This window comes from Salvelinus alpinus, chromosome 2 (assembly GCF_045679555.1).
Source record: "Salvelinus alpinus chromosome 2, SLU_Salpinus.1, whole genome shotgun sequence".
In the NCBI taxonomy this organism is placed as follows: domain Eukaryota; kingdom Metazoa; phylum Chordata; class Actinopteri; order Salmoniformes; family Salmonidae; genus Salvelinus; species Salvelinus alpinus.
In genome coordinates this window covers 47,626,801-47,640,869 of record NC_092087.1, presented here as the reverse complement: position 1 = coordinate 47,640,869, position 14,069 = coordinate 47,626,801, and the positions used below count along the sequence as shown (strand labels likewise).

General features: G+C 42.7%; 1 protein-coding gene across 8 annotated transcripts in view; it reads right to left on the bottom strand.

Moving 5' to 3' along the window:
* LOC139563299 (plasma membrane calcium-transporting ATPase 1-like) overlaps window positions 1-14,069 on the bottom strand; it is a 168,770-nt gene that overhangs the window by 51,841 nt on the left and 102,860 nt on the right. For all 8 annotated transcript variants that reach the window (XM_071381876.1, XM_071381930.1, XM_071381866.1 and 5 more), the window contains 3 exons: window positions 5,133-5,312; window positions 4,857-4,944; window positions 4,294-4,400 (listed from right to left, as the gene is read on the bottom strand). In XM_071381876.1, the coding sequence (XP_071237977.1) occupies window positions 4,294-4,400; window positions 4,857-4,944; window positions 5,133-5,312 (375 nt within the window). The remainder of the gene's footprint in view (window positions 1-4,293; window positions 4,401-4,856; window positions 4,945-5,132; window positions 5,313-14,069) is intronic.

Here is a 14,069-nt window from a genome sequence, read left to right as displayed (position 1 = left end):
AGTATTTGTCACAGTGTAATAGGAAATGTAGCTCTGTCTCTACCTCTCCCCTGGAGCAGAGTGAGCACAGCCTGTCCTCTCTGGGCAGCCAGGTTTGTCTGTGACGACCGGTCTCTATAGCCAGACTGTGCTCACTGAGTCTGTACCTAGTCAGTGTTTTCCTCAGTTTTCTATCAGTCACAGTGGTCAGATAGTCTGCCACCATGTACTGTCTGTTTAGAGCCAAATAGCATTGCAGTTTACTTAGATTCTTTGTGGTATCTTTCCAATATGTGATAGATTTTTATTTTTGTTTTGTGATGATTTGGTTGGGCCAGATTTTCTGAGTGCTGTCCCGAGGCTCTATGGGGTTGGTTTGGGTTTGTGAACTGAGCCTCAGAACCAGCTGGCTGAGGGGACTCTTCTCTGGTTTCACCTTTTGACATTGTAGAGATGGTTGTAAAATTTGATGGCTCTTTTTCCTATTCGAATGAGGGGGTATTGGCCCAATTCTGCTCTACATGTGTTATTTTTTTCTTTGCACTTGCAATACAGTCTTGCAAAACTCTTCATGCAGTATTTCAATTGGATGTTTGTCCCATTTGGTGAAATCATTATTAGAGAGTGGACCCCATACTTCACTGCCATATAGAGCAATTGGTTCTATAATCGATTGGAAAATTTTGAGCCAGATTCTAATTGGAATTTCGATTTTAATGTTCCTTTTAATGGCATAGAATGCTCTTCTTGCTTTGTCTCTCAGCTCATTCACAGCCCTGTCAAAGCTACCTGTGTTGCTGATATTTAGTCCTAGATATGTGTAGTTTTTGGTGTGTTCTAATAGAACTGTGTACAAATAGAATTTATATTTGTCATCCTGATTTCCGGACCTTTTTTGGAATATCATTATTTGTTTTTTTTAGGTTAACGGTCAGAGCCCAGGTCTGACAGAACCTGTGAAGACGATCTAGGTGCTGCTGTAACCCCTCTTTAGTGGGAGACAGCAGCACCAGGTCATCTGCGTACAGCAGACACTTGATTTCAGTGTTGTGTAGGGTGATACCAGGTGCTTCCGATTCTTCTAATGTTTTTGCCAATTCATTAATGTAGATGTTAAAGTGTTGGACTTATTGGGCAGCCCTGTTTCACTCCCCGTCTCTGAGAGAGGAAGTCTGTTTGCTTGTTGCCAATTTTAACCGCACATTTGTTTTTAGTGTACATTGATTTAATAACATCATATGTTTTCCCTCCAATACCACTTTCTATTAGTTTGTAAAAAAGACCTTCGGGCCAAATTGAATCAAATGCTTTCTTGAAATCAACAAAACACGAGTAGATTTTGCCTTTGTTTCAGTTTACTTGTTTGTCAATTAGAGTGTGGAGGTGTAAATGTGGTCTGTTGTACGATAATTTTTTTGAAATCCAATCTGGCTTCTGCTCAGGATGTTGTGTTCAACAAGTAAATGGTGTAGCTATTTATAATACTGCAGAGAATTTTCCACAAGTTGCTGTTAACGCAAATTCCTCTAATTATTTGGGTCAAATTTGTCTCAATTTTTATAGATTGGTGTGATCAATCCCTGGTTCCAAATATCGGGGAAAATACCTGCAGTGAGGATAATGTTGAAGAGTTTGAGTATAGCCAATTTGAATTTGTAGTCTGTATATTTGATCATTCCATTTAAAATACCATCAGCACCACAGGCCTTTTGGGTTGGAGAGTGCGTAGTGTAATTGGGGTATCCACAGGATTCTGATAGTCTTTGACTACTGATTCAAGGATTTGTAATTTTTCTTGTATATCATTTTGTTCTGGGCACTGTTATATTGCTGTAGAGGTTTGCAAAGTGATTTCTTCACATATCCCCATTTTGGATAGCCAATTCCTCCTGATGAGGTTTGTTTCTCTCTCACCTCTATTTCTCTCCCTCCCGCCCTCCCTCTCGCATGCGGCTCTCCCTCCCTCGCAAGCGGCTCTCCCTCACTCCCTCGCAAGCGGCACTCCCTCACTCCCTCGCAAGCGGCACTCCCTCACTCCCTCGCAAGCGGCACTCCCTCTCGCAAGCGGCTCTCCCTCTCGCAAGCGGCTCTCGCTCTCGCAAGCGGCTCTCGCTCTCTCCCTCTCGCAAGCGGCTCTCGCTCTCTCGCAAGCGGCTCTCGCTCTCTCGCAAGCGGCTCTCGCTCTCTCCCAAGCGGCTCTCGCTCTCTCCCAAGCGGCTCTCGCTCTCTCCCAAGCGGCTCTCGCTCTCTCCCTCTCGCAAGCGGCTCTCGCTCTCTCCCTCTCGCAAGCGGCTCTCGCTCTCTCCCTCTCGCAAGCGGCTCTCGCTCTCTCAAGCGGCTCTCGCTCTCTCCCTCTCGCAAGCGGCTCTCGCTCTCTCCCTCTCGCAAGCGGCTCTCGCTCTCTCCCTCTCGCAAGCGGCTCTCGCTCTCTCCCTCTCGCAAGCAGCTCTCGCTCTAGCAGCTCTCTCTCTCAAGCAGCGCTCTCTCTCTCTCAAGCAGCGCTCTCTCTCTCTCAAGCAGCGCTCTCTCTCTCTCAAGCAGCTCTCTCTCTCTCTCAAGCAGCTCTCTCTCAAGCAGCTCTCTCTCTCTCTCAAGCAGCTCTCTCTCAAGCAGCTCTCTCTCTCTCTCTCAAGCAGCTCTCTCTCTCTCTCTCAAGCAGCTCTCTCTCTCTCTCTCAAGCAGCTCTCTCTCAAGCAGCTCTCTCTCAAGCAGCTCTCTCTCAAGCAGCTCTCTCTCTCTCTCTCAAGCAGCTCTCTCTCTCTCTCTCAAGCAGCTCTCTCTCTCTCTCTCAAGCAGCTCTCTCTCTCTCTCTCAAGCAGCTCTCTCTCTCTCTCAAGCAGCTCTCTCAAGCAGCTCTCTCTCTCTCTCAAGCAGCTCTCTCTCTCTCAAGCAGCTCTCTCTCTCTCAAGCAGCTCTCTCTCTCTCAAGCAGCTCTCTCTCTCTCAAGCAGCTCTCTCTCTCTCAAGCAGCTCTCTCTCTCTCAAGCAGCTCTCTCTCTCTCAAGCAGCTCTCTCTCTCTCAAGCAGCTCTCTCTCTCTCAAGCAGCTCTCTCTCTCTCAAGCAGCTCTCTCTCTCTCAAGCAGCTCTCCTGTCTTATCTGGTGTCCTGTGTGAATTTAAGTACGCTCTCTCTAATTCTCTCCCTCTCTTTCGGAGGACCTAAGCCCTAGGACCATGCCTCAGGACTACCTGGCCTGATGACTCCTTGCTGTCCCCAGTCCACCTGGCTGTGCTGCTGCTCCAATTTCAACTGTTCTGCCTATGGAACCCTGACCTGTTCACCAGTTGTGCTACCTTGTCCCAGACCTGCTGTTTTCAACTCTCTAGAGACAGGAGGAGTGGTAGAGATACTCTGAATGATCGGCTATGAACAGCCAACTGACATTTACTCCTGAGGTGCTGACCTGTTGCACCCTCGACAGCCACTGTGATTATTATTATTTGACCCTGCTGGTCATCTATGAACATTTTAACATCTTGGCCATGTTCTGTTATAATCTCCACCTGGCACAGCCAGAAGAGGACTGGCCACCACTCATAGCCTGGTTCCTCTAGGTTTCTTCCTAGGCTCTGGCCTTTCTAGGGAGTTTTTCCTAGCCACCGTGCTTCTACACCTGCATTGCTTGCTGTTTTGGGTTTTAGGCTGGGTTTCTGTACAGCAAATTGTGACACCAGCTGATGTAAGAAGGGCTTCATAAATAAATGTGATTGATTGATTCTATGAACTGGTCTTCCTGGCTGTGGGGTCTCCCCGTTAGCGTGACACAGGCTCGCCGAGGGAGTGTAGTCTGAATGAATGTGAAGTGGACTATATTGGGATGGGATTTAACTGAACCACAAGGGCGACTGCTAATCTGAAACAAGGCTCCTCACAACGACATACTGACACGGGCTGCTAAGCACACAGATAGACAACACAGTATAATTACACATGCGCACTCACACACACACTCACTCTTATTCTGTAACCCCCAAACCCAGAGGTCTTTCTACGAGGGGTGCAGTGTGTGTATGTGTGTGTGTGAATGTAGTGGGGCTTGTCTGGTGATAAGCAGATGTATCCAATCGTTACTCCCTCTAATGATTCATTATCCAATTACACAGCCATCTTAAAATGGGGGCACTTGGAGTAAATTGGAGAGTTGCAGAGATGAGGTTTGGACAAAATTAGCTTGTCATGGCTGTTGTGTATTCGTAAATACTTACTAAGTTCTCGCTAACAATTCTTGTCTGAGAAAATAGAGGGAGTAAAACCGGAAGGAAATTAGTGACAAGGGAACCATGAAAACAGACCGAAATGAAGAGAGAGTGTTACCATAGCGAATCCGACATCAGCCTTCTTTAGGGCGGGGCCATCGTTAGTTCCGTCGCCTGTCACAGCCACCACCTGTCGTGTCTCGAGGACGGTGCTGTCCATGATACCTGAGGGAGATGAACAAGACCACACCCCTCAGATCTCAGTACACTGGACAGCAGTATACACATTCACGGAGGGAATGGAATTTTGTTGGACGAACATAACTAACAAATGTCGGTCCCCCAATATTTCGAAATGGCCTTTTACCCATTTCATTTGCTTTTTCAGTGACTGAAATTCAGTGTTTTTTCCCCCAGTTAGTCTTCTAGTCAAGAGTCTCCATATTCATGACCATTATGCCTCACCTGGCCCGTAACTCTCTCTCCACCCCTCCACCACCCCCAACTGAGATGAAACAGGCTAGTCTTTGAAGAAAACTGGGTTGGGCTGAAGGGGATGGCAGTGCTAGAGACCCCTGGGTCCGCTGTGTGTGTGTCGATCACACATGAAAGAGAACACATTTTAGGAAGGAGGAGGGGAGTAAAAACAAGAAAAGGAGCGATGTGACAGCTTTAACCCACCTTTGACCAGAGTGTGTTTGTCAGTGGGAGAGGAGCGAGCCAGCACACGCAGCTTGGGCCACACCTTATCCAGACGCTCTTGCTCCACCTAGAGCACAGGAGGACACAGAGTCAGAGGGACTGAATCTCGAGCAATGAAGAACTTAAACAAATGCATCACTCCCAATGTTAGTACTACTACTACATCATTTAAGTCCCCAAGCCTGTCTCACCTTTAATATATAATAATAAAAGTACCCCTTTCAAAATAAAAAAAAGTCCTGTGGTGTGTCTCACCTCTCCCTGGTCGTTACGGATCAGCTGGTTGAACTCTTTGCCCTCCAGACACAGGAAGTCCTCACCCGGCAACAGGATGCCACACTTAGTTGCTATGGCGCGGGCAGTGTTGATGTTGTCCCCGGTAACCATGCGCACGGTGATGCCGGCCTTCTGGCACTTGAGGATGGCATCAGGTACCTTTAGGGGAGGGAGGAGAGAGTCATGCCTTGAACATCACTACAAGGACATTGATCAGCCAGTATTCTGTAGTTATATATCCACTTCACAACAACATTCCTTGGTATAGTATCAGTGCTGATCCCAGGCCAGTCTGTGTAAGGTATACGTTTGTATCTGAGTGATTCTGTATGTATATTCCCCTCCACATGTTCCCCACTCCAGGGTTAGTCTCAGTGTCGGATGTTATTTTAGTTTCTCTCTCAGCATGACAATGTGAAGCCCTGACAGCTTTCGCTCATTCAGGCCTGACCTCTCAACCTGCTGTGTATGCGAGTCTCTCTCTCTGTGTGTTTGAGTGAGTGTGTATATGTGTCTGTGCTTGTATGTGAGCTTGTGTGTGAAGTCCTGTGTAATTATCCACCCTCAAGCATGTGATGAGTCACTTCTCATTAGACCAATCAGATTACTTATTTATAGATCATTAGAAACCCCCCACAGTTGCCTGCCTGTCAATCACACCGCTGAACCCCAGCCTGGCACCCCCACCTCCCACCCCTTCTGCCCTCACATAGACCACTAAACATGTAGCTACACTCGTTGCGTAACCCTCTCACACCCACAAAGTAACAGAGAACCGCAAAGAAAAAAATAGAACCTTGACCCACTATGGTGGAATGATCCCTCATACAAACATCCACTCACGCCCTAATGCAGAACAACTCAGGGGCATGATGGACTGATGCGACGTTAGTTGTAATTAACTAGGCTATTCTTTGTCACCGGAGGTGGGCAAGGTGTCGCCTCTACCGGAGAGTTTTGACAACAGGAAGAGGGACCCACGCATTGAGGACTAGGGTATGTGAACAGTTGGCTAAACTCGTGGGTTAGGAGTTTGAGCTTGTTGCCATAGGCTTATGAACCAAAATAGTGAAATGACAAACCATCATTTCTTTGTAGTTTACTTTATTGGCCATTATGCCAAATGGCTGCCACTGGGCTATATAGCGCAACTTTGCTGTGGTAATTCCAAACATACTATTCCATCTGATGATGTATCAGTTATAGCCTATATAATAAACAGATACTAGCCTACACAGATAACGCATTGTTTATCTATACGTTTAGTCATGTTATAATCATGAATATGTATAATGCTGGTAATCAGACTTTTGAAATCAGTGGAATGCCCAGTGGAAGAAGAGAGATCATTGCCAAATGTGGAGAGTCAAAAAGAGAACACAGAAGGCTGTTGTATAAAACACCTGTCTCCGGATTACATCTCCAAACTAAAGGGCAACCATGGCATCCACGACAGAGAGGGAGAAGCGTTCATCCATGTATACGGGTAAGAGTCTAGCTAAATGATCTGTATGATCTGTGTAGTAATATTATTGGTATCTCAGAGATCCATTTGCATTGCTAGTTATAGCCTAATTAGCTAGTTAGCTAACATTGATCATAGTTGGTTAGCTTTAGACACCTGCAGATTCATGCATGGTGCATGGTAGCATGAGTTGGGATTGATTTATGGTTGATTGTTTAGCTAGCTAGCTACATGTCTAAACAAAATATTCTACTATGCAAGTAACCATTTCACTGTACCGTTTACACCTTCTGTATCCTGTGCATGTGACGAATAAACTTTGATTATATTTTATACAGTGTGTGTGTTTACCAAAGACGGTAATGTGAAGAACAATGTGACCTGCATCAAAGTCAGATTAGGATATAGGCCAAGGACTAAATAAAGTGTATTTTTACTACTACTTCTTACTACAACTCACCACTTTTAGTCTTGAAATCTTTGGTTGTTTACTACACTACCCTATTCACCATGTTTAGCACATGGCCTCACATGTGAATCCTTAAAGAGATGGGTGGGGCTAAGTCTTAAGAGGATGTGAAGGATGCTGAATGGGGGTAGACAAAGAAGAGCTCTCCAGTAGAGGGCCTCCTGAGTGGCGCAGTAGTCGAAGGCACTGCATCGCAGTCGCAGTGCATCACTACAGCCCCGGGTTCGATCCCAGGCTGCGTCACAGCCGGCCCCGTGACCGGAAGACCCATGAGGCATACACTACATGAAAAAGTATGAGGACACCTGCTCGCCGAACATCTCATTCCAAAATCATGGGCATTAATATATAGTTGGTCCCCCCTTTGCTGCTATATTAAAAAATATATATATATTTAACCTTTATTTAACTAGGCAAGCCAGTTAAGAACAAATTCTTATTTACAATGACGGCCTAGGAACAGTGGGTTAACTGCCTTGTTCTGGGGCAGAATGACATATTGTTACCTTGTCAGCTGGGGGATTCAATCAAGCAACCTTTCGGTTACTGGCCCAACGCTCTAACCACTAGGCTACCTGCCGCCCCAAAACATCCCAATAACAGCCTCCACTCTTCTGGGAAGGATTCACACAACATGTTGGAACATTACTTGGAACATTGTTGCAGGGATGTGCTTCCATTAAGCCACAAATGCATTAGGAAGGTGCTGATGCGGAGAGATTAGGCCTGGCTCACAGTCGGCGTTCCAATGAATCCCAAAGTTGTTCGATGGGGTTAAGGTCAGGGCTCTACAGGCCAGTCAAGTTCTTCCACACCGATCTCGACAAAAAAAATCTGAATGTACTTTGCTTTGTGCAATGAGGCATTGTCATGCTGAAACAGGAAAGAGCCTTCACCAAGCTGTTGCCTGGAAGTTGGAAGCACATAATTGTCTAGAATGTCATTGTATGCTGTAGCATTACAATTTCCCTTAACTGGAACAAAGGGGCCTAGCCCGAACAATGAAAAACAGCCCCACACCCTTATTCTCATCCACCAAACTTTAGTTGGCACTATGCATTGGGGCAGGTAGCGTTCTACTGGCATAGTAGAACCCATAGCCAAACCCAGATTCGTCCTTTGGACTGCCAGATGGTGAAGCGGGATTCGGTGGTGAGTGAGGACACGATTTTTAAGCGCTATGCGCTTCATCACTCGGTGGTCCCGTTCTGTGAGCTTGTGTGGCCTACCACTTTGCGGCTGAGGCGTTGTTGCTCCGAGACAATTCCACTTCAAAATAACAGCACTTACAGTTGACTGGGGTAGCTCTAGCAGGGCAGACTTGTTGGAAAGGTGGCATCCTATGACGGTGCCACGTTGAAAGTCACAGAGCTCTTCAAAAAGGCCATTCTACTGCCATTGTTTGTATATGGAGATTGCATGGCTGTGTTCTACACCTGTCAGCAATGGGTGTGGCTGAAATAGCCGAATCCACTAATTTGAAGGGGTGTACACATATTTTTGTATATACAGTGCATTTGGAAAGTATTCAGACTCCTTGACTTTTTCCACATTTTGTTACATTACAACCTTTGTTCTAAAATTGATTAAATTTCAGAAAAAAATCCTCAATCTACACACAGTACCCAATAATGACAAAGATGCTTTTCAAATGTATTAAAAATAAGACAAATATATTTTTTACTTAAGTATTCAGACCCTTTGCTATGAGACTCGAAATTGAGCTCAGATGCAACCTGTTTCTATTGATCATCCTTGAGATGTTTCTAGAACTTGATTGGAGTCCAACTGTGGTAAATACAATTGATTGGACATGAGGTCCCACAGTTGACACCATGTCAGAGCAAAAACCAAGCCATGAGGTCAAAGTAATTGCCCGCAGTCCTCCGAGACAGGATTGTGTCGAGGCACAGATTTGGGGAAGGGTATCAAAAAATGTCTGCAGCATTAAAGGTCCCCAAGAACACAGTGGCCTCCATCATTCTTCAATGGAAGAAGTTTGGAAATCTTCTTAGAGAAGGGCCTTGCTCAGGGAGGTGACCAAGAACCCAATGGTCACTCTGACAGAGCTCCAAAGTTCTTCTGTGGAGATGGTTGTCCCTTCTGGAAGGTTCTCCCATCTCTGCAACACTCCACTAAATCAGTCCTTTATGGTAGAGTGGCCAGACGGAAGCCACTCCTCAGTGAAAGACACATGACAGCCCGCTTGGAGTTTTCAGCAGCAGGGACTAGTGAATCTAGGCAGGATCGAGGGAAAAGTGACAAGTACAGTGAGATGATGAAAACCTGCTCCAGAGTGCTCAGGACCTCAGGCTGCAGCGAAGGTTCACCTTCCAACAGGACAACGACCCTATGCACACAGCCAAGACAATACAGGAGTGGCTTCGGGACAAGTCTCTGAATGTTCGAGTGGCCCAGCCAGTCTGGACTCGAACATCTCTGGAGAGACCTGAAAATAGCTGTGCAGTGATGTTCCCCATCCAACCTGACAGAGATTGAGAGGATCTGCAGAGAGGAATGGGAGAAACTCCCCAAATACAGGTGTGCAAAGCTTGTAGTGTCATATCCAAGAAGACTCAAGGCTGTAATCACTGCAAACGGTGCTTTCAACAAAGTACTGAGTAAAGGTTTTGAATACTTATCTAAATGTTATATTTCAGTTTATTTATTTTTTAAATTGCAAAAAAATCTAAAAAAACTTTTTTGCTTTTTCAGTATGGGGTAATGTGTGTAGATTGATGAGGGGCAAAAATAATTTAATCTATTTTTAGAATAAGGCTGTATTGTAACAAAATGTTGAAAAAGTCAAGGGGTCAGAATCCTTTCGAATGCATTGTATATGGAAGCTTAAAAATATGAACCTTGTAAGATATACTTGGAAGAGGCTAAATCAAGCAAGTCGGATCGAAAACTTTGTATCCTTTTGGTACCTAGGGTACCTAAGTTTTTTTAAAAGTACAGATTGAGGAACAAATTCGATCAGACCATCAGCTATATGGAGGGCTATAAGCTACGACAGACTTTCCACAAGGGCAGGGATATTGGAAATGTAACCTTTTCACATGTGAGTTCCAAATATCTAACGGTCGCCCCAGAGTGAGTTGTTTTATGCATGTGATGTCAGAATGCACTCACTGTTCCAAAATGTGATTGTTACGCAACAGGACAGTTAACAAGCACTGCCTGCTAATTATCTATAGGCTGTGTTTCAACTTGTCAATTTCAAATTATTTTCGTACAAGTTGTATTTTCTAACAACAGTTTGAATTGAGGTGTGTTCCGCCTCCTCATTAATTCACATAGAAGTAGCCCATTCAGCGTTGCGGACACTTTATGTTTGAGGCTTTCCTGGACAAATTTCCCTCTTCAAGGAGTGCCCTTCCCCATTTTTTCTGCACTTCAAGTATGGAGACATTTGTGCAGTCTTGCACGAACTGGCACATTTTCTGGCTGGCACTCGCATTGTTGCATTTTTGTTTTCCTTACAAATAATAACTTTAGACAAGTGTGCATTCCGATCAAAGTAAGTTCCTTATTTTCTGTATATCGTGTTGTCGTTTCTACTGTAGCATACACTATGTACGTACGTACGCACACATGTATGACTGTTTTATTCATGTTTTGAAGTACTGGTGACAAATAATGCAGTCCAATTATTGCATACATTGTAGTATACTATACAATGGACACCTATGATGTGTGTAAAATACTTTTTGCGGTATTTTGTTGTATTGAGTATAATGAGCTAATGCTAAGCTATTTCCCAGCTATGTGTGGCGCCTCGTTTGTTGACATTATACAATGCATTCTGGGTGTCAAGTAAACGTCTGTCAGACCAAAGAAGTTATGAGGTGAAGGAATGGTTCACTTATCTTTTGAGTAAACTTCTGGAATGAATGAAGGGAAGTGAATGATCGTAGACTACACGCCCCTTTAACATGCACACACCCCCTTTAACATGCATACTATAAACAAACCAATCTCGTCTTGTCTCTTATTATCTTTGGTTGACGATGGGTAGTTTGCAGCGCGCACAAACTACCCATCGCCGTATTACTTTTGATTTCTAGAAAGTGTTTTGACTCAATTATTTTGATCAATGTTGAGCTCACACGTGATGTGATGAATTATAAAGAGTAATTGCTATTAGCTCATTTATATTGTGGTTTCTGTCAGCTGAGAGTTCTCTAAACATGACCGCTAGTGTTACGTCGATCTTTTCTCAGTTAGTGCTAGGACTAAAGTAGGCTGCATTTTCCGGTTTGAATGATTGTGTATGCTGTCGCTAGTTCTGTCAATGTCTGAACATTGCATCCAAAAATAAACCGGTCACATTCAAGAGAACTTAGTAAGGACTGTGTTTGTGCTAAAAAAAAAGTTAAGAAAAAAAAAACTGTGTGGCTAGCTCAAATACTGACTGTTGCGTAAATCGAAACTGGACATTCTAAATAAACTTTCTAATCACACTGGTTTGAGCGTACGCTGCAGGGACCACTGCAGAATGATCACACCCGTGTGTTGGTACGTCTGAAAAGTTAATCATAGTTAATTGACGGACAGTACATGTATAACGAAAACTAAGGAGTTTATAACAGATTGTGTCTTGCATAATACAGGTTCAGTGGATCCACTGATAGTATAGGATGCCTTTAAGCGTGTCTTTAGAGGCCATTCAATTCCATGTCCATTCCCAAAAACAAGAAAGGATTCGGTCAAGAGAGAAAAGACAGCAGAAATAGAAGAACTTGCATTGCACATCAATGGTGTTGATAAAGGTTCTACAGAAGTACCAAATAGTTTAGACACAAAACAAAAGGAGTTTGAGCAACGTATTCAAGAAAGATCGGGTTTCATTTATATAATAAACTAGCAAATTGGATGGAGAACTGTGAAGAAAAAAAAATCTATTACCTTCAACAAGAAGGTAATTAAGAAGGTGATCAAGAAGAACCTAGAGAAAATATTTAAAAATGATGAAAACATTATCTCACCAAAGGACATTTTGAATGAAGCAGCAAAATATTTTTTACTAATGTTTTCCTTTCAAGTTCTTCTAACCTGTAAGTGTTGTGATATTAATCTGCAACACATAAAAAAAATATTGCGAAGGACAAATTACAAAGGACGAACTACGGTTGGCAATTGACTCCTTTCAGACTTGGAAAACCCCTGGCCTTGATGGCATTCCAATAGAAATATATATCAAACATTTTATGAATTATTCAGATCCAGTAACAGCATGTTTTAATTATTCATACATAAATGGTCAAATGCCTGACACACACAAATAAGGGTTGATTACTCTCTTACTGAAACAGGAGCCGGGGGGACAGTATAAAGACCCAATCTCACAAAAAATTTAAGCCCCTCCCCCATCAATGTTACGATGCAAAGATATTGGCAAAATGTATTGCTCATAGAATTAAAAAAGTCTTACTGGATATTATTCATTATGATCAGACAGGATTCTTAAAAGGAAGACATACTGTATTGGAGATAGTTCTCAATTATTTCTAATAATTGCCTAATGCTATGAGAATGTAGGGAAACCAGGCATAATCTTTATAACAGATTTTTGAGAAAGCATTCGATAAAGTACGGCTATAATGTATTTATAAGTGCCTGAATTATTTAATTTTGGGAGAATCTCTTGTAAAATGGATAAAAGACATGTATAACACTCCTTTATGTAAAATTAGAAATAATGGTTATTTCTCAGCAAATTAGGAATTGTTAAGAGGTGTAAAACAGGGTTGCCCTCTTTCACCATACTTGATTGTTATGGCCAATGAACTGTTAGCTATAAAAATCAGATCCAATTATAAAATGAAAGAGTATTAACTTATGCTGAGGATTCAAGAGTCCACAATCATCAACCCTGACCAGTCTTATTGAGGACCTGGATAATTTCTCCAATTTATCTGGATTAAAATCCAAATATGTATGATAACTGTACTATATTACGGATTGGGTCTCTAAAAGACAAACTTTAAATTGCAATGTGGTCTCCAGATTAAATGGGCGGATGGTGCAGTTGATGTGCATGTTCCTGAAAAGTCGAATGATCTTTCAACTATCAATTTCGACAGAATAGATAGGATCTTTAAACCATGGAAAGGGAAAGATCTGTTCATCTATGGGAAAATCACACTGATTAAGTCTCTAGTGATATCACAGTTCACATCTCTATTCATGGCTCTACCAACTCCAGGAGAATATTTTTTCAAGAGTATTTCATTTTATTTGGAATGGAAATCCAGATAAAGTAAAATTAGTATTTTTATGAGTTTGGAGGGCTAAAACGAATAAATATCCAGACATTCAACCTCTCTCTTAAAGCTTATATTATACTGAAACTATATCTAAATCCAAACTGATTTTCCAGGAGGAGACTAAGTGCCACATCCGATGTTTAAAAGGGGTCTCCTTGCTGTTATATAGATTAAAACTATCAATTTCCAGTGGATTGGAACCCTGTTTAAAGTATTCTTATTTTTAAATGAAGGTATACAGAGTTTTCTAAAATTACAATTTATCCTCCAGAAGAGGCAGAATCTACACTACCCTACAAAAGTTTGGGGTCACTTAGAAATGTCCTTGTTTTTGAAAGAAAAGCACTTTTTTTTTGTCCATTAAAATAACATAACATTTATCAGAAATACAGTGTAGACATTGTTAATGTTGTAAATGACTATTACAGCTGGAAACGGCAGATTTTTTAAATGGAATAGCTACATAGGCGTACAGAGGCCCATTATAAGCAACCATCACTCCTGTCTTCCAATAGCACACTGTGTTAGCTAATCCAAGTTTAACATTTTAAAAGGCTAATTGATCATTAGAAAACCCTATTGCAATTATGTTAGCACAGCTGAAAACTGTTGTGCTGATTAAAGAAGCAATAAAATTGGCCTTCTTTAGACTAGTTGAGTATCTGAAGCATTGTGGGTTCGATTACAGGATCAAAATGGCCAGAAACAAA